Below are 20860 nucleotides of genomic sequence, written 5' to 3' on the forward strand. Positions count from 1 at the left end.
CCATCTTTGTTGTGGGAAGGAAAAAAATATATCTGGCATCGATCATTCAAAAAGCCAGGCTCTCCAATGTTTTTGGCAAAGGTGACTTTTGTCACAGCAGGATGCTCCATGCCCAGTCTGTCCCCGGACCTGAGGCTACCTACCATGGAGATGGAAGTTCTCCTGAACTTCACCAGCCTCCTGCTGTACTGAACTCCAGCAAGGAATGGTTGAGTCTTGGCTTTGAGCTCTGCAAAAGGGCTGAACCGAGGGAGGAGGGAGGAGAAGGCAGCCAGCCAAGACACTCAGGTCAGATCCGTTCCTCTTCCAGCTAGCTGGAGACAGAAGTCGGATCAAGGAGACCTGCTCCTCCCTTTCTGACTTCTGCCTCTTCGGCAGTCCCACTGCAACATGGCCTGGCTCCTCTGGTTGGGGTGCAGCCTGCTGGTGGTCTCTGCACGGCAAGATCCTGAACTCTTAGCCCGGGATTTGGAAGAGGCTGGGATTACGGATTATAACCTCATTGACAATGTAAGTTTGTTTGTGCTTGTGAAGGGGGGGGGGCGGAAAGGGGGAGGAGAAGCCCAGTCTGGGTGATTACCGCTGTGGGGTGATTTCTTTGAACTGCAAAGGAAGGGATATTTTAAATCCGCGAATATGCTCATTTTGGGGTGGGCCACGTGACACATTTGACCACAGCGAAGCTTGCTTTAATTATATTGTCTAAAAATAGCTGTCTATCTATCTGTCTGTCTGTTTCTATATCTATCTATCTATCTATCTATCTATCTATCTATCTATCTATCTATCTATCTATCTATCTGTCTGTCTGTCTGTCTGTCTGTCTGTCTGTCTCTCTGTCTATCTATCTATCTGAACAGAATAGTAGAATAGCAGAATAGCAGAACAGCAGAATTGGAAGGGACCTTGGAGGTCTTCCAGTCTAACCCCCTGCTCAAGCAGGAGACCCTACCATGAGTGTCAAACTCGATCGTGTCATATGACATATAGTGACATTTTTTGCCTTTGTGGAGCCGGGATGTCCGTGGCTTGTGTGTGACACATCGGTTTGACACCCCTGCCCTATACCATTTCAGATTAATTGTTGTCAAATCTCTTCTTAAAAACCTTCACCCTCCCCCTCTCTCCTTTGTTTTTATGAGTAGGGTAACTCAAAATAGGATGCACATTTTGCAAGTGTGACAGTTATGAGTTTTGTGCAAAAACAAAGCCTGCTTTAAACATAATAATGCCCTGACAGCATTAATATTAAGCTGGGTGTATTAAGGTGGATTCAAACTTTTCTAGACTCTTGAGCCAAGCTCAGAAGTCTAGATGATCCCCTCCCTCTGACAACGCTTATCTACGGCAAATCCTTGAGGTGTTCATGGGAAGAGCTGAACGGAGCCTCCAGAGTCAGTTGCACTATACCTCAGGGGACATAAAGTGCCGAAGGCGAACCACCAAGGGAGTTTGCAGTTTGCTCGATTTCTTGATGCCTGGAAGCATTTGTCTGCCTGCTGTAATAACTGTGCAAGAATAAGTAGACCTTTGATCTGATTCAGCCAAGGCAAAACTTAAAACCTCTGCTTTCAAAGTAACAGAGTTACTGAGCTATGTGTCTTAAAAGTTTTCCGCTTGCTCACCCTCTTTGTGCAATTTCAGCGTACTATTTCTGGAATTTGCGTGCCTTTCTGTAACTTTTTGCTTCTCTGCCTTCGTATATTTGCTATGCTTTATCTTGTGTGAAAGCAAAGTATATTTTTCTTTGGGGGAAAAAAACCAAACAAACCTCAAATAAACCTCGGAGGTCCAACCTAGGCACATTTTGAACTCCAAAATAGGTAGTGCACACGGAAAAGGGAAAAGTAATTTTTCAAGGTGAAGGGAGCTTTCATATCTCTGGGCTCTTGTGAAGATCAAAAGCCACTGCCACTGATGTTCCTTCTTTGCTTTTTTATAACTTTTAAATCAAATATGCAGTCGGTAAAGCAACTCATAATGTAATTTTCTAATGTAACCAAAGTGTAAATTGCAATCAATTTTTTTCAACAGGTTATGTTCTCTATAGGGTTGTGGTGTTTTTTTTTTTGTCAGACAGCCTTTTTTAAGAGTTCAGTTTCGGGTAATTCAACAGCCAAGCTGCATGGTAATCTATTATGAATATAAAAAAAACCTGCAAAGGACTTTCTGTATAATATTCATGCAACCTGTCATTATGGTAGGAAGAGAGTTGCTTTGATGGTTATTTTATAGTGGCATACAATCAGGGGTCTGTAGCAGCTTGTCCAACGAAAAAATGCTATTAAAAGGCATATACTTTTGAAAGGTGCTTTCATCATACCGAAAAGCTAATAGCTTTTTATTATAATGTTTGTTCATTGGAAAAGCTGCTACCAGATTCTTGATTCAGATAACCTGGTTATAGAATCGTGAATTAATTACATGGAAATTAGAGAATGAATTAACCTACTTCCTGGGTCTGCCAAATGCAGTGTGAATTCTCTCCAGGATTGGACTGGATTTACCCGGTACTAATTTTAAAACTATCTAAAGTTAATAGATGAATTAGGCAAATGAAACTACAAATGAAAGTAGTCCTTGACTTGCAACCGTCTGTTTAGCAACCATTTAAAGTTACAACAGCACTGGGGGGGAAAAACACGACTTGTGACAATTTTTCACACTTAGAACCGTTGCAGCACCCCATGGTCATATGATCGAAATTCTGACTCTGGAAACTGGATTTATGGCAGTTGCAGTGTCCCGGGGTCATGTGACCCCCTTTCATGGCAAGCCAAGTCAATGAGGAAGCCAGATTCACTTAACAACCATTTTACTAACAACTGCAGTGATTCACTTAACAACTGTGGCCAAAAAAAGTTCATAAAATGGGGCAAAGCTGACTTAACCAGTATCTGGCTTAAAAATGGAAATTTTGCTCAGTTATGGTCTTACGAGGACCGACGGACTGAATGGTTCAGGTCAGAAATGAACGGCATTACCATTTAATCTTATTGGTCGTTCTCTTTGTCATCCACCTGTGGATTGCGTATGTGCAAGAAGGATTCACACAGCATCTTTCTCCAGGTCGGCTCCATCTAGCAACTGAACCATCTGCAAAAGCCGGCGTTCGTTTTGTTAGTTTTCATTTGGTACCTTACCATTTGGGGGTAAAGCCAGCTCATTTGACTGGCTTAGGAATTAATGTACAGTATTGTGCAAAACCAGAATAAGAATTACGGTTAGTTCTCGACTTATAATCATTCATTTAGCAATCATGGGAGGCTATCACAGTGACCTATGACCAGTCTTTGCATTCATGACAGCTTCCCCACAGCCACGTGATCGAAGTTCAGGCACTTGGCATGTATTTATGTATTTATGAGTGTTGAAGCATCCCAGGGTCATGTGATCAGCATTTGTGACCCTCCAAGCTGGATTCTGAGAAGTAAAATCAATAGCAATAGCAATAGCACTTAGACTTACTATATACCGCTTCACAGTGCTTTACCGCCTGCTCTAAGCGGTTTACCGAGTCAGCCTATTGCCCACCAACAATCTGGGTCCTCATTTTACCGATGTCGGGAGGATGGAAGGCTAAGTTAACCTTGAGCCTGTCGTGATTGAACTCCTAGCAGTGGGCAGAGTTAGCCTGCACTACTCCATTCCAACCACTGCGCCACCTCAACTCTAATCAAAAGTATATTCAATAGCTCCTCTTTATATATACAGACAAGCTGAAATGTTCCAACCACTGTTCCACCATGTTTCCTTCCTTCCTTCCTTCCTTCCTTCCTTCCTTCCTTCCTTCCTTCCTTCCTTCCCACTTAGCAACAGCACTTAGACGTATATACTGCTTCACAGTGCTTTACTGCCCTCTCTAAGCAGTTTACCGAGTCAACCTATTGGCCCCCAAAGATCTGGGTCCTCATTGTAACGATGTCGGGAGGATGGAAGGCTGAGTCAACCTTGAGCCCCATCATGATCAAACTCCTGGCAGTGGAAGAGACGTTTAATCTGGAAATATTATAAAATACTTTCTGCATGCATTAACGTGCTTTACCAGGCTCACAATTTTCTCACGTGCGAGAAGTCAGAATTTTTCCAGCTTGAACAGGATGACGTAGAGGGGTTTGGTGGCAGCTGTTGTCAAGGATTATATAGGAGAAAGGCAGGTTTTGGAAACTGAGTTCATTAACCCATTGCAAAATCAACAATTTTCCAGTTGGCCAGTGCCAAATCTCTCTTTCAGAGAAGAAAGGAAGGAAACACTTAATGGGATGTTTAATTGGGTGGCAAAAATTGTTCACAGTCAGCAGTTGGAAAGTTGGCCACTTTGACTGAACTTTTAAATTTAAGATCTTTATTTAAAGTTTTAATGTTTTATACTGTTGTGATTCAGGGTCAGCCTGTGGGTTTGGCAGTTGGGTCGGACGACTCAGAGGAGGAGGAGGGGGGTGTTGAAGACCTTGCTGAGGGGGTTGAAGATCTTGCTGATGAGAGCCCTCAGCCAGGCCCCTCCCACCTGGTCACCACAGAGACCCAGCTGTGTGAGCCTGACAGCGTGGATGAAGATGACCCACAGCTGGCCCTGTTCAAGGACGCCCGACGCAGGAGGCAGTCAATTAGGAGTAAACAGAGGAAGGCAATGGGGCTTCTCGGAAGGAGGCAGAGAGAAGCCACGCCCTGAACTCTATATAAGGGGAATGTGTGGGGAGGGCTGGTTTGCTGAAGGCAACCGCTTGGATAGTTCGTGTTTCTTAAAGCTCCTGTTTCTTGGTTCGTGTCTTGTTTGTTTTTGTAGCTATAAATTTGGCAGGCGTAATTCCAGCCTCTTGCCGTTTGTAAAGGGGTTGTCCCTGCCTTTTCTTCAGGGCCGGTAGCAGGCTGGTGCAGAACATATACGTCCGTAAGCTGCCTGGAGTCACCTTAGGGGAGATGGGTGACATGTAAGTTTGATAAATAAATAACAATAGTTAAGCTCATTCTTTCCTTTTCCCTCTGTCTCCCTTCCCTTCCAATTATCCTGGTTTCATGAGCAGCTTAATCTCTGCTTTAATTCATTTTACCTTCTCTTTTGCGGCAGTCACTAATAGCAATAGCACCTAGACTTATATACCGCTTCATAGTGCTTTACAGCCCGCTCTGAGCAGTTTTACAGAGTCTGCCTATTTGCCCCCTACAACCTGGGTCCTCATTTTACCGACCTTGGAAAGATGGAAGGCTGAGTCAACCTTGAGCCGGTCAGGATCGAACTGCTGGTAGTGAGCAGAGTCAGGCTGCAATACTGCATTCTAGCCACCATGGCTCTTAATTTTCTAAGTGAATGCCATAGTTTTAAGGCAGCCACCACAGTCATTAAGTAAACACTATGGTCATTAAGCACCATTGTTCACTAGGTCAGGTTTTGCTGAAAACCGAAAGTAAATGCCACTTTCCAATAAAACCATCATAAAACCTGATTATGTGAGTGCGGGATACTGCAAATGAGTGTACATGCAGACTGGTTACTGAGCGCCTGACATGCAGTCACAAGACCTGCGGGTGGCTGTTGGAAATTTAGAGCCAGGTCATAAGTACAGGGAGTCCTCGACATACGACCACAATTGATCCCCAAATTTCCATTCTTAGCAAGACAGTTGTTAAGTGAGTTTTGCCCCATTCAGTGACCTTTGTTGCTGCTGTTGTTAAGTGGATGACTTTAGTTGTTAAGTTAGTAACATAGTTCTTAAGTGAATTGACTTTGCTTGTCAGAAGGTCACATAATCCCGAAACACTACAACTTTCATGAATATGAGTCAGTTGCCAAATATCTGAATTTTCAACATGTAACCATTGGGGATGCTCCAATAGTGGTAAGTGTGAAAAATGGTCATAAATCTTTTTTTTCCTGGTGCTTTTGTCACTTCTAATGGTCACTAAATAAATTGTTGTAAACAGAGATGGGCCTGGAAAAGGCCTGGAAAAACCCTCAGAAAAATTGGGGGAAAAACAAGTTTTTTTCTGTTTTTTCCCCAAACAGCTTTGGAAAAATGAAAAAAAACACCACCTTTTTTCTCCCCTCAATTTTTCTGGGTTTTTTTCCAGGCCTTTCCTCTCTAGTTGTAAATCAAGGACTACCTGTACCCCAGGGATGCTTGTCGTAACCTTTTCACCCATTGTACCACTTTTAGGATATGGCAACATCCGAGTACCACCAGTCGCCTAGCATGGTGTTAAAAACTTGATGACCAAAAAAAAGGAAAAAAGTGATGAAGTACAGGTAGTCCTCGACTTACAACAGCTCGCTTATTGACTGTCCAAAGTTACAATGGCACTGAAAAAAGTGCCCCCCAAGTCACAGCCGAGCAAGATGCCTGCCTGCCCGCCCAGCGGCGCTCTTCCTCCTGTCTGAGGTTTTCATTGTTGTGAGCATTTCTGTTGAGGATTGACAGCAGGGGTGGGGTGGGGGGTGTTTGGTTTTTATTCCCCCCCTCTGCTGGGTAGTTGCAGCAGGTTTTGGTCACTTCATATGACCCTGGGACACTGTGACCATCATAAATATGAATCAGTTGCCAAGCATCTGAATGTAAATCACAACACCCTGGAGATGCTGCAACATTCCAGCTGATCAGCGCTTCTTTTGGGCTCAGAAGCACCAGGATCAGCGCTGAGCTCCAGCTGGATCCTGGCGCTGATCCTGGAGCTTCCGCTGAGCCCTGACAGCCCTGCACCTCCAGCCATCTCTCGCTTAGGCTTGTGTGGTGCTGCCACCGGTTCAGCTCATTCCCCTCCCCCGCTCCCACTTTTCTAGGATGGTCGCGTACCACCTGCCAGGTGCCAATGTACCACAGGTGGTACCCGTACCACTGGTTGAAAAGCCGTGCTCTAAGCGATCAGTCGTAAGTTGAGGATGACCTGTAATTTGAAAAAGTACTCTCCAATTCCCTCTAATTTGTTCCATGTTTGTTGTATTCCATTCTCTAGTTAGTTGGGGAAAATCCTCCCCTCCCGACACCAAAAATAATTATTCTGCAGTTGGCATCTCTACTGTAAATTCCATCAATGTTCCTGATGATAGCCCAGTTTGCATCCTGCCCTTTTAAGATCTGAGTCGCTGCCTTTTGCTCTACACTCCTTTTTGGTCCAAGAACTGTGAAGGAAGAGAGTTGGAAAAGGTCTCATATATTTTTGGCATAGGGAAGGGTTGGTTTTGCTCCAGCGCCTTGGCATTTGAAGCTTCATGTAAGCAAACATAACATCGCCTCTCCGAGCAAGCAGAATCCCATGCAGTGGTGATGCAGAGAAAAACGTGTGTCTTAAACTCCCTTCTTGCATCCAAGCGGTTTGAGGAAGGGACGGCAAGCTACGAGGGGTCAGGCCGTTCTTCATTTTGCAGAATGCAATGTCAAGGCTTTCCACCACCAATCTAGAGTTTTTCCAAACCGTGTTCCTAGGCTTCTGCAGAGCCTCGAGAGAATTCTTCCAGAGTCTAACAGGAGAAACTAAATTTTAAAAGCCGTTTAAACACAGCCAAGGGCATCTACAGCCATTTCTCTAAGGAACGACAATCGACATTCCAGCTCCCTAAACACCGATTCGCTTGGCTAAAACATTAACTGCCCGAGTAATGGTGAAAATCATGTTTTAATCTTTGTACATCGGAAAAGTTAATGTTGCATTGCCTTGCAGTTTGTACTGCATTTATCCGTGATTATCGGGTGATGTTTGGAGCTATCTGGGGATATGTTTGTAGTGCTTTTCAAAGCACTTTCATATATAAAGTTGCAGGAAATACACATGTTTTGCTTTACCTCCAGATTTCTGTCACTTGTGCTTTGCCTCTTGATCTGACGTTCTGGGAACGATTGTTTTTTAACTGTTCATGCTCACAGGGACCAGCATATAATATATAATTATAGGAGCTGAGGGGCATTGCCCAATCTTGTTAAGCTGAACTTGCTTTGTTTATCCGTGTCAGAAGCATCAAAATTAAAATAAGACATACAATATGACATAACATTTAAAATATAAAATCTAAGATTAGTGTATGTAAAATTAAACAGATCTTGCCCAGAAATTAGCAACATTAATTGCTCTCTGTTGCTCTGCCATGAGGTCTTCAAGTGTATACTGATTGGGACACAAGGGCAGGTGTACATATGTGTTGTCTGCATGTTACCACAGTTGCAAAGGGCAGAAGTCTTATTCAGAGTATCTCTGGATCTTGTTGTTCAGCTAGTCCTCAACGTACGACCACAATTGAATCCAGAAGACAGAAATTTGTTAAGTAAGTTTTGCCCCATTTTACGACTTTTCTTGCCACAGTTGTTAAGTGAATCCCTGGAGTTGTTAAATTAGTAACATGGTTATTAAGTGAATCTGGCTTCCCCGTTGACTTTGCTTGGCAGGTAGCAAAAGGGGATGACCCTAGGATGCTGCAACCATCATGAGTAGGTGCCAGTTGCCATGCCTCCAAATTTTGATCACGGGTCCATGGGGATGCTGTAATGGTTGTAAGTGTGGAAAATGGTCCCAAGTCACTTTTTTCATTGCTGTTGTAACTTCAAATGGTCACTAAACCAGCTGTTGTAAGTCAAGGACTACCTATGTTTAGAAAAATGGTGAGGGATACTGCTCCCTATAAATGGATACCTGAGTGTTTTTACAGGTAGAATCTCACCTCACCTAACCTCTAACCCACTGTTTTGCTGCAAGCAAACCATGTTAAGATTAAAGCATGGATGAGTGTAGCAAGAACTTTCTGACTTGCAAGTTCAGACATTTTCCACATTTATTTTTTTCTTCTCTCCTCTCCAAAAAAACAGCTTGGCTTGGAGTCAAAAGTCTTGCATTCTTTTCTGCATCTTCAGCACGTTTGCCATTCAGCCCAGCAGAGGAGAATTCAAAGCAAATTCCATCCGCCTCTTTGAAGTAGGTCTGTCATGGCCTCCTCCAAAGGGAGAGTCCAGGTGTCCAGCATGAGTCTGTGGAGATATAAACTCCATGGCCGAGAATATTGGCAGCACGCAGCCATGTAGGATTTTTTGTAATCTAAATATTTATAACTGTCAGGAAATTGCAGCTGCAGCTGTCCACATAACTTCAAAGACATGGACACAAACATGTAGTTTTATATAAATAAATATACTTAACATTTATATGCTAAAGATAGTCAGGAACACAGGAACATTATGAGGTAAAATCATCATGAGGTAAATTCAAACAGCATACTGACAGAAGAAAACGGCGGGAAAAAAGGGAAATGCCCGCTTTACACCCACAGCAACCAATCACAGCATAGATTGCCTCATGCACTCTCCAGTCAATCAGTTCCAACTGTTTGTTATGGCCCATTGTACAATTTTACTATGTCAGCTACTAAATTAAATATCCTAACAATAACCTACACTTTGCAGAGCAGCTAACACCTCCTTAGCCAAACAAACCCTGGATAGTAAAAGTGATGCAGAAGTTAAATATTCAAAGAATGCAGCATGGGTTTAATATTACAGAGAAGGAAATGGCTGTGTCTACACCAGAGGTGCCCAACCTTGGTAACTTTAAGACTTGTGGACTTCAACTCCCAGAATTCCCCAGCCAGCCATGCTGGCTGGGGAATTCTGGGAGTTGAAGTCCACAAGTCTTAAAGTTGCCAAGGTTGGGCACCCCTTGTTACCAATGCCCTCCACAATAATATATCTTTATTGAGAATTAAATAGCATGAAAAAGAGGTTGTTACATGCCTCAAAAGACGGGAAGTTGACAATTCAAGAACCCATGGGAGGGAAAATATGACAACTAGAATTGGTGGAAATTTTCTTTTTAGTTCTACTTCGCTGGATAATAGGAGAACAATGCTGAAGAATATACAGAATAGGAATGAGGAAGTTGTTTTATTTGTTTTATTTCTCCTGTTTGAAAATCTCTCTAATCCTTTTAACTGGATCCGAGAATTTTTGTAAAAGTTTGCATTAAAACATACATTTATTTTCGTGTGTATTTTTCTAAATATAGGCATTTTTACTGTAATGGACATAATTTTTATACGTTTGTGTGTGACTTTGTGGGGTGGGTTATGTGTATCTGTATAAAATACTATTTGTGCGGTTCCCCAAATAAGTCATTTGTACATTGCTTTCACTAATTGACGCATTTTCCTCAGAGTTTTAATAATAATACCAACAACAACAACAACAACAATAGTCTTCATTTAGCAACTGCCTCATTTATCATTTCTTCTTGGTTACAACTATGATGAAAAAGTAACTTTAGGACCAATTCTTTAATTTATGGCTTTCACATGGCAGTTTTCATGTAATGTACATTTTTTACTAACCTAACAAACTGCAAAACATGGAAAAACTCTACATTTTGAGCAATAAGTGTTCAGTTAGTGCACTGGTTAAATAATGAGAAATTATATGAGTTTATATTCAGATCCTAAAGGTAAAGGTAAAGGTTCCCCCGCACACGCGTGCTAGTCGTTTCTGACTCTAGGGGCCGGTGCTCATCTCCGTTTCAAAGCCGAAGAGCCAGCGCTTGTCCTAGGACGTCTCCGTGGTCATGTGGCCGGCATGACTAGACGCCAAAGGCGCACGGAACGCTGTTACCTTCCCACCGTAGCGGTCCCTATTTTTCTACTTGCATTTTTACATGCTTTCGAACTGCTAGGTTGGCAGAAGCTGGGACAAGTAACAGGCGCTCACTCTGCTACGCGGCACTTGGGATTCAACCCGAGTTGATCCTAACTGCCCCCAATTCTCTCTCATTATTAATAGAGGCTTAGCAGACAGCCTAAGTATGCAGCAATGGCTTCTGACGAGCCAAAACTATCACTGATGAACATCTTGGTTTCCATTTTTTGTGGAAAACACACTGAGTGATGGTCTCTGTTCCTTTGCAGGTGGCACGGAGAGTTCCAAGACAAACACGATTTCTGCAGAGATTGGTGTGTAAATATTCTAACTGTGAATTGTTCTCATCTTGCAAGAAAGTGTCAGCAATCACACTCTCCTAATTTTGCAATTTTGTGTCAGGAATTTTTTGTATCAGGAAATCTTTCCTACAGCTGCAAAATGCAAACTATCTGAGCCATTTTCTCAAGTCTTGTGCAGAAACAAGAACAGATGAAGAATAAATTCACATTTCTAAATCTTTTCTGCCTGTTACCCCTCTAGAGTGGCCAAAGGAGAGCAGGTGGTAACACCAGTTTGGATGATTCTCTGACCAACCAAGAGCTAAGCAAAGTCTGATGTAATTAGTATTGGGATGGGAGATTGACTAAGAAATCCCAGAACTCTAGATTATGCTTGGACATAAAAAAAAAAGATTAACACAGCCCCCCTTCTACATTATTTTAAAGACTACAGTATTGTATATGCAGACAGTGTTTGCATTGCCATTATACATTTAATCCACTTATTGGATTGACCCATTTTTTTCTGAGTGTACACCATGCATAGAGCAATCAGCTGGCTAAATAGGACAGCCAGTAAGATGGGGGATTCCTGCAATGGCAGAAGGGTTGGACTAGAGCAGGGGTAGGCAACCTTAGCTCTTTGATGACTCGTGGACTTCAACTCCCAGAATTCCTGAGCCAGCCATGCTGAGGGGAAAGGCAGAGTTTCCAAGCTGAGCCATGCTGGCTCAGGAATTCTGGGAGTTGAAGTCCACGAGTCACAAAAGAGCCAAGGTTGCCTACCCCTGGTTTAGGCCTAGGCCTGGGCCGCTTTATGACTTGTGGACTTCAACTCCCAGAATTCCTGAGCCAGCCATGCTGAGGGGAAAGGGAGAGGTTTCCAAACTGAGCCCTGCTGACTCAGGAATTCTGGGAGTTGAAGTCCACGAGTCACAAAAGAGCCAAGGTTGCCTACCCCTGGACTAGATGCTCTCCAAGCCCCCTTCCAGCTCTTACATTCCCTTATTTTGGAAGTACGCTAAGCCATACATATAAAACTCCGCTCAAGGTTAACACTCATCAAGCTTCCCATGGTGTACTAAAACATATTTTAAACTTTTACCAGACTAGTTATTGTCTCCCTGATAAAGCAAGTGCTGTGGGTCCAGCCATTTCTTATTGTTAAGATCAAAGGATGCTTTTCTATCCAACGATGCGAAAGAAAAGAGCAAAGATAGAGAGCTTAACGAGTAGCTTTGCTTAACACACTTTACATACCCTAATATCAAGACCCCCTAACCTGGCATCAAACCAGAACCCAGACTAGAAAGTCTGGGCAGAGATCAGCAACACGTTGAAATGTTAGTACCACTTTGTAATGCCTTGGTAAGACCATACTTGGAATATTGCATCTGGTTTTAGTCACCACAATATAAAAAAGATGTTAAAATGTATGATGAACATTTGCAGGAATTGGATATGTCTAGTCCAGGGGTAGGCAACCTCGGCTCTTTTATGACTCGTGGACTTCAACTCCCAGAATTCCTAAGTCAGCACAGCTCAGGTTTGAAACCTCTCCCTTTCCCCTCAGCATGGCTGGCTCAGGAATTCTGGGAGTTGAAGTCCACGAGTCATAATAACAGAATAATAATAGAGTTGGAAGGGACCGTGCAGGTCTTCTAGTCCAACCCCCTACTCAGGCAAAAGACCCAATACCATTTCAGACAAATGGCTGTCCAGTCTCTTCTTTAAAACCTCCAGTGTTGGAGCATTCACAGCTTCTGGAGGCAGGTTGTTCCACTGGTTAATTGTTCTCACTGTCAGGAAATTCCTCCTTAGTTCCAGGTTGCTTCTCTCCTTGATTAGTTTCCATCCGTTGCTTCTTGTGCTGCCTTCTGGTTTTTTGGAGAATAGATTGACTGGGTTGACATGATAGCAGTTTCCCAATATTTGAGGGGCAGTCGCAGAGAAGTGGGGTTCAACTATTCTCCAAAGCACCTGAGGCCAGGACAAGAATAATAAATGGAAACAAACTTCTTCAGTGATTCATCAGCTCAAGGAAACAGAACACCATCTGCCATTTTTAGTAACAAGCAGACTGTTCGTAAATACAAGCTCCATCCTATATATAAATTCAAGTTAAAAACAGAGTTAGGAATGGAATTTGCTTAACCTGGGCACCACCTATAACCGACTTGCAAGATTCTGTTCATATAGCTTTACAATAAAATAGAATTAGCTTATCTGGTTGTGTTTTGTGTCTACCTGGGATGGCTGACCTAACATGTCCTGCTTTTGTGGAAATATTGCTATGTCCCAACAGGAGACCAGACCCCGTATGTCCGAATTCTCAGTGAAAGCCACAATAATTTCTCGATACGCATTTACCACAGTCTCCTGCACTTTGGTGAATACCGGCTCAGAGGCTAAAGAAGGCATTTTTGAGATGCAAATACCCATCACAGCTTTTGTCTCCAATTTTACCATGTAGGTGAGCGGTTGTGTCATAAAATAAGTGTAATGGTCTGTGCAAATGGCCTTGGGAGACAGGAGGGAGAATCACAGACTGAACAAGGATATAAAAAATATCTCAGTGTTCCCTAGTTTTTGGAGAGGGGGGACAAAAATTATTAGATTTGCAAGACTATTAATGTAATCTTACAATAGAGTTAGTATAGGTAGTCCTCGACTTACAACTGTTCATTTAGTGACCATTTGAAGTTACAACAGTACTGAAGAAAATTACTTATGACCATTTTTCATGCTTATGACTGTTGCAGTATCCCTGTATTTAGACACTTGGCAACTGACTCATATTTATGATGGTTGCAGTGTCCTGTTGACATGTGATCTCCTTTTGTGACCTTCTGACAAGAAAATTCAATGGGGGAAGCCAGATTCACTTAACAACAATGTTACTAACTTGACAAGTGCAGTGATTCATTTAACAACTGTGGCAAGAAAGGTCCTAGAATGGGGCAGAACTTACTTAACAACTGACTAAGCAACAGAAATGTGGGGCTCAGCTGTGGTCGTAAGTTGAGGACTACCTGTATTCCTGGTGTGCTTCTTGTGTGGATTACCTTACAGGGTTAACAATAAGAGATCTCTTATTACAAAAAGGGATGTAAATAATGAATTAAGGTGAAGTTCATAGGGAAATTGTTAGGTTTTACAGGTACTAAAATCAGTATGGTATTTTTACTCAGACCATTTTTTTAATGAAATGTAATCTAATTCAGAAATAGGAAGGAAGCTGTTTAAGGCTGAATAAAGTAAATTAAAAGTGGGATGAAACCGGGATCAATAGATTGAACCATGAGTACCTTGCCTTTCTATTTTTTTTTCATGCATATTCTCTTTTTTACTGATTCCAGGATTATTGGTGGCAAGATTTATTACGGGGAGGTTATTGGCAAAGACTGGGTGCATGCAGATCAAGAAATATATTCAAGACCCACAGATGACAGGTAAGGACTGCATCGTGTTGATTTGGGGATTATGGAGACACAGCAACCGTGATGAAGAATTGCAAGAATTATGAAGCAAAGGACAACTTGTTCTGGGAAAGAAGAAAGGGTGAGAAAGAAGATCAAAGTAAACCTGCCTTGATTCTGTTTGGCATAACAGGAGGTTGAGGAAGCTCTGCCTGGTTTTTAAGTTTCTGTTATTATACCTTATCACAACAAAGCAGAGTTTCAGTACATCTTGCATTGTACAGCCCTTTCTTTTATAAAAATCAGTAGCTTGAATTGACCCCAGAAGTACATTGACAACACTTTATTGTATAGGGGCCAGACAGCCAGGAGGGAGATTAACAGAGAATGCCAGAATTTGAGCTAGGAAGTTGAAAAAACAACATGCTGGAAGGTCCTTGGTGCCCTCTAAGCTTGGTGGTTTTCTTGCAGACGTTTCATTACCAAACTAGGTAACATCATCAGTGCTAAAAGGGAGTGGGATTTGTGGGGAGGAGGAGGAGGAGGAGGAGGAGGAGGAGGAGGAGGAGGAGGAGGACGACGACGATGACTGTGCGGTCCTTGATGTTCTCTGATCTTGGGGGTTTTGTTGCAGACATTTCATTACCCAACTAGGTAACATCATCTGTGGTAGGTGACTCCTAGTTTGATAATGAAACATCAATGGGGAAGCCAAATTAACTTAACCATGTTACTAACTGGAAAACTGCAGTAATTCACTTAACAACAGTAGCGAGAAAGGTTGTAAAACGGGGCAAAACTCATTTAACAACCGTCTTGCTTAGCAATGGAAATTTTGGGCTCAATTGTGGTCGTAAGTCGAGGACTACCTGTAAAGTATAATTAATTGATCTGGCTGTATTTCCTGCCCAGTCTACCTGATAAAGGGACGCGGTGGCTCAGTGGGTTAGGATGCTGAGCTTGTCGATCAGAAGGTCGGCAGTTTGGCGGGTCGAATCCCGAGTGCCGTGTAACAGAGTGAGCGCATGTTACTCGTCCCAGCTTCTGCCAACCTAGCAGTTCGAAAGCACGTAAAAAATGCAAGTAGAAAAATAGGGACCACTACGATGGGAAGGCAACAGCGTTCCGTGCGCCTTTGGCATCTAGTCATGCCGGCCACGTGACCACGGAGACGTCCTCGGACAAGCGCTGGCTCTTCGGCTTTGAAACGGAGATGAGCACCAGCCCCTAGAGTCGGAAACGACTAGCACGCATGTGCGGGGGAACCTTTACCTTTACCTTACCTTTACCTTACCTTTACCTTACCTTACCTTACCTGATAAGGCTGACAGCAGCTGTTGTTGGACCACCACACCCATCTCTTCAGCCTGTGAAGCCTCTTCTTCTTGCTCCTTCCCTCCTATTCTCATCATTGGCCCCAGCTACCCTTAGTATACAGCAAGGAAGTGTGGAAAGATGTGTCGCTAAAAAGTCTTTGAATTCTTCCAGCAGAGAAAACCGAATGGAGACCTTCAAAGCCTCTGGATTAATTCCCCGGAAGGTTGAAGCCACCTTCATCTTGCACTACGAGGAGCTCCTACAGAGACGGTTGGGGAAGTATCAGTACACGGTCAGCATACGACCCCAGCAGCTGGTGGGCAAGTTACGTGTGGAAGTGAACATCCTTGAGAATTCGGGAATTAATTCTTTGGAAGTTCTCCCTCTCCAAAATAACAAAGGCAAGGGAGCAGGGAGCACTGAAGGTGAGTGGATAAAATGAGGGCGGCTGCCAGCCCTGCCAGGTAGACCAGATAGGAAACATGACCCGATGAGTTTAGTATAATTTATTGTCAGGCTACATTAACAGAATCTTGCAAGTTTGAAAGTAGAAATCTGCCCGCTGTCTGTTTTACAGGCTGATAGTTTAGGGAGGATCCCTCCTGACGCTCTTTCTCCACCTGTTATGCAGCTGAGGGCTGTGCTGTCTCTTATCTGATCATTCCCCAGGCAGCATTTATTTGCCCCATTTCTAAACGTCTTTCTCATGTACCATCACAGCCACAAAACTTATTTATTGAGTAAAAGTACAACCTGCCTTTCACTCAGCAGCTCAGGGTGTGTGTGTGTGTGCGTGTGTGCAAGTTGTACAAAATCAGCCTGTTTAACATTAATATTATGAATTAATATTGTTGGGTTTCCTAAAATTTACTGACCCACAAGCTAATTATCATCATCGTCTATTTTATGAAACCCAGAAATGTTATTCCAGGAATCAGGTCAAGCAGATTGTGTGAACATAACCTCCCCTTTGATCTAGCAAGCCAGTTTTCCAATCCAAAAAAATAAGATAATAAATATAATAATATAATAAAACAACAAAATAAAGACAAAATAACAATAAAATAAAATAAATAATAAAATTAAATAAATTAAAATTAAATAAAATTAAAATAAATAATGAAATGAAATGAAATGAAATAATAAAATAATGCTCTACTTTCTCAACAGATCACCTCACTCCACCCCCTTCAACCATGGTTGGCCAGACAAAGACCTTAGCTAAAGTAACCTTCAGTCCCAACTTGGTCCAGCAAGCCAAGATCGCGAGGAATGGCATGCTAGGAGACTTTACCATCCAATATGATGTTAACAGAGAATTGAGTGTTGGAGAAGTCCAGGTATGTTGTAGAATGTTGTAGAATGTCTATCATCTCATTTCTGGCTGTTTGTTCTTGGAGATGATCTTCAGCCCAGCATTCCTACCAGCGCTTCTTGGTGGGTGTAGTCCTCAACTTAATAGCATTGGTTTAGTGACTGTTCCAAATTACAACAGCACCAGAAAAAGAGACTCATGACTATTTTTCACACTTATAAATGTTGCAGTACTTATAAAGTGTTGCAGCATCAAAATTCATATACTTTGTTCATATTTATTTAATCTTTTTTTTTAACTTTTGTATTTCTATTTATATGCCCTGTTCACCGCCCTGAGTCCTTCGGAAGAAGGGCGGTATAAAAATTCAATAAATAAATAAATAAATAAATAAATAAATAAATAAATAAATAAATAAATAAATAAATAAATAAATAAATTTATGATGGTTGCAGTCTTGCTTAGCAACAGAAATTCTGGCCCTGGATTGTGGTCATAAGTTGCCTGTAACAGGCTGGTGCCCTTTTCCCATCAATAAAAGGATCCCTTCGCCTTTCGTTTCATTGCATATTGCAAACTCTTGACCAATTTTGGTGAGCTCTTATGAGAATAGCAAAATCTCGCCATTTGGAGAAGCACGCAAGAGCCAGGGAACGATTACCATCCGCTATTTAAAATGCATCCAACGGCAAAACTCAGGAGCAGACGAGGTTAGAGACAGATCAAGGATAAAATATATCCACAGATAGTCCTCAAGATATGATTGCAATAAGGCTGCCGATTATGGTGATATGTCATAAAGGTTGTAAAACGTGCGACTGGCCCAACTTTATGACCTTTTTATGGCAGTCCTTAAATGAATGCCATGGTCATTAAGAGACCCAATGTTTTGCTATGGGCATGATTTTACCAAACTAGAAGTAAACTGTTAGGACTTCCGGTGGCTCCGCGGCGACGGAGACAGCCTTCCCGGGCTGCCCGCGGCTCAGCTGTTGTTTTTTCGCCCGAAACAGCGCCGATCAGCTGTTCGGGCGAATTTGAAGCCCCCTCCTCGGGAGAAGAGGAGGGGGTGAGGCCCCAGGTAGGGGTAGAGTTCTCCGGGGCCGCCTGAGCTTGGAGCTTGGGCGGCTGAAGGATTGAACTCCCCCGAAGCCTGGGTTGCTCCCAGCTGGCTGGCGTCTCTGCTCCGGACTTCTTGGAGCAGAGCCAGGCGTCTGCGACCACCCCTGCCTGAAGAAAGGACTATGGATTAAAGGAGCAGGCAGAGCGGTACAAGAGGAAAAGGTGAAGAGGATTATTTTATTATACTCTCGAGCTTGATGGACTTTTTAAACTTTAAGTGAAAGTGCGTCACAATTGAAAAGTAAAAGATGGCGGCTAAACCTCCCCCTAAAACTCTTCGGAGTGGTGGATCTTCTCCGGTGCAACAATCATCATTACAGGCGTTGCACCCTCCTGATGTACTGACACCGAAGGACTTACGAGATGCTTTGGATAAACATGCCCAGGTACTTTTGGAGTCAATTAATCAATCAATGGCTGATAAATTTGCACAGATGGAGGAGAAATTGGAGAAACTGGAGGAGAGGATGGAAGAGAGGATGGAACAGAAGCTCAGCGTGATGAAGGTAGACATTTTGTCTTCAGTGCATAAAGTGGCGGAATGTGTGGAAGATTTAGATGAAAAATTGGATGATTTGACTCAAAAGAATGAAATATTAGAAGTTAAAGTACGGGAGAATGAAAATTTAAGAGACAAAATGGAAAGGGAGTTAAGCCTTGCCCAATATTACCAGATGCAGTTTGCTGTTAGAATCAGAGGTTTAAAAGAGAACATTAAGGAAGATTTAAAGCAGCTGGTTTCTGAGGCTTTTGAAGTGGTATTGAATCAGCCAGCATCTGAAATAAGAGCAGCTATGGATAAAGTGTTCCGTGTAAACTCATGGATTGCCAGACAGAGAAAGTTGCCTAGAGATGTGGTGGTTTACTTCACAAAAAGAGAAATCAGAGATGAAGTTATACAAACTGCCTATGATGCTAAAGTTGTGATTGCTGATCAAGAAGTCTTGGTTTTAAAAGAGATCCCTCCAAAGATTTTGAGGAGAAGGAAGGATTTTACATTTCTTGTGCAAGAGCTCAAGCAACGAGATATAAGGTTCAGATGGGAGATTCCAGACGGGCTGATGGTGATGTATGAAGGCAAAAGGTACCGGTTGATTACTGTGAAGCAAGCGCGTGATTTCTATAATACTGTTTTAAAAGCAACCCCATTAACACTTCTGGAAGCTGCAAAGGGATCTGGAGAAGGAAAAGGAGAACATCAAGAGGATGAAACTGAGGAAAATGGTGCTGGAGGAGATCAAGCTACAACCTCTTTGGATGATCCTAGAGAGCAAAGGGTAACGCGTGCTGCTTTAAAAAGAGCAAAGAAAATAAAAGAACAAGACCAGCAAAAGTCTTCAGAATCTTCACAACGTACTCATAGCCAAGCAGTGGGAGGAGCACGGCCTAAAGAAGATAGTCCTATCAAAGCAGTGCTTCAAGAGCTTTGGGAGGATATGCATGGCAACTAAATTTTTGACTTGGAACGTTAATGGACTAAATTCACCACAGAAGAGAAAGAAGGTTTTTCAATATTTGAAACAATTTAAGATAGATGTTATATGTTTGCAAGAAACGCATATTAGGGCTATGGACCAAAAGTTTTTATTGAACTCAAGACTGGGTACGCATTTTGTTGCCTCTGCAATGAATAAGAAAAATGGAGTGGTTGTTTATATTAAAAGTGCCATAACAGCGGATTTAATTGAAGCAGATAAGCATGGAAGATACGTACTGATAGACTTGTTGCTAGAAGGCAAAAAGACGCTTCTAGTTGGACTGTATGCCCCTAATCAACAACAACAACAGGCTCACTTTTTTAGTTTACTTTATACAAAGCTTACCCAGTTGGATTATAAATCTTTTATTTTTATGGGGGACTGGAATGGTGTTATGGATGTACAGATGGATAAGGCTGGAGCTTTTAAGCGCATTCCAAGTCATGCTAGACTGCCTAAATCTTTTTTTGAAATGAAGGATGACTTGGAATTGCGAGATATCTGGCGCGAGAGACACTTGCAGGAAAAGGATTATACTTTTTATTCTGATAGACATAAATCTTTTTCGAGGATTGATTTTATTTTGGTGACTAATGACTTTTTTTTGAGGACTAAAAAGGTGAAGATTTGTGCAAGAACTATTTCTGATCATAGTCCAGTGTGGTTAGAGATCGATAAGGAGAAAAGAGACAGGCGCTCGTGGCGCGTAAATGAGAATTTGTTTAGAAATCAGAGAAATGTGGAAGAATGCAAACAGCGGATGAAGGATTTTTTTGAAACTAATATGAACAAAGGTATTTCTATGGACATGGTGTGGGATGCTAGCAAGGCATACATGAGAGGGGTGTTGATATATATGAACAACAAACATAGACGTGCTGTGGAAGCTAGGAGGAAAGAACTGGAGAATGAAATAAAGGAAAAAGAAAAGGCTTTGATTTTGAATTCAGAGGATGTGAAGACTAAGGAGGCTATTAAATTGTTAAGAGGACAATTTGATAAATTAATGGCTGACCAAGTGGCAACCAATCTGCGGTTTGCCAGGCATAACACTTTTTGTAACGCTAACAAACCAGGCAGATGGTTAGCTTATAGATTGAGGAAAAAACAAAGGGCTTCTAATATAGACAAGATTGAGCATAAAGGAAGGGTTGTGTTTCAACAGGACCTTATCAAGGACGCTTTTGTGGATTTTTATTCTAAATTATATGCTAAGGAGAAAATTAATGAAAAAGACATTGATATATATTTGGAAAATGCTAGCATCCCGGTTTTTACGCAAGTACAAAAAGAAGGGATTAATCAACTGATCACAGAAGAAGAAATTTTT

At 42.2% G+C, this 20860-nt stretch overlaps 1 protein-coding gene across 1 annotated transcript in view; it reads left to right on the top strand.

Moving 5' to 3' along the window:
- Window positions 1-251: 251 nt before the first annotated feature.
- ITIH5 (inter-alpha-trypsin inhibitor heavy chain 5) overlaps window positions 252-20860 on the top strand; it is a 46487-nt gene continuing 25878 nt past the window's right edge. The window contains exons 1-6 of the mRNA XM_083366092.1: window positions 252-510; window positions 10868-10912; window positions 13185-13348; window positions 14239-14331; window positions 15787-16040; window positions 16786-16955. Coding sequence (XP_083222218.1) covers window positions 391-510; window positions 10868-10912; window positions 13185-13348; window positions 14239-14331; window positions 15787-16040; window positions 16786-16955 — 846 coding nt within the window. The 5' untranslated portion in view covers window positions 252-390. The remainder of the gene's footprint in view (window positions 511-10867; window positions 10913-13184; window positions 13349-14238; window positions 14332-15786; window positions 16041-16785; window positions 16956-20860) is intronic.

This window comes from Vipera ursinii (genome assembly GCF_947247035.1).
Source record: "Vipera ursinii genome assembly, chromosome: 6".
NCBI lineage: Eukaryota > Metazoa > Chordata > Lepidosauria > Squamata > Viperidae > Vipera > Vipera ursinii.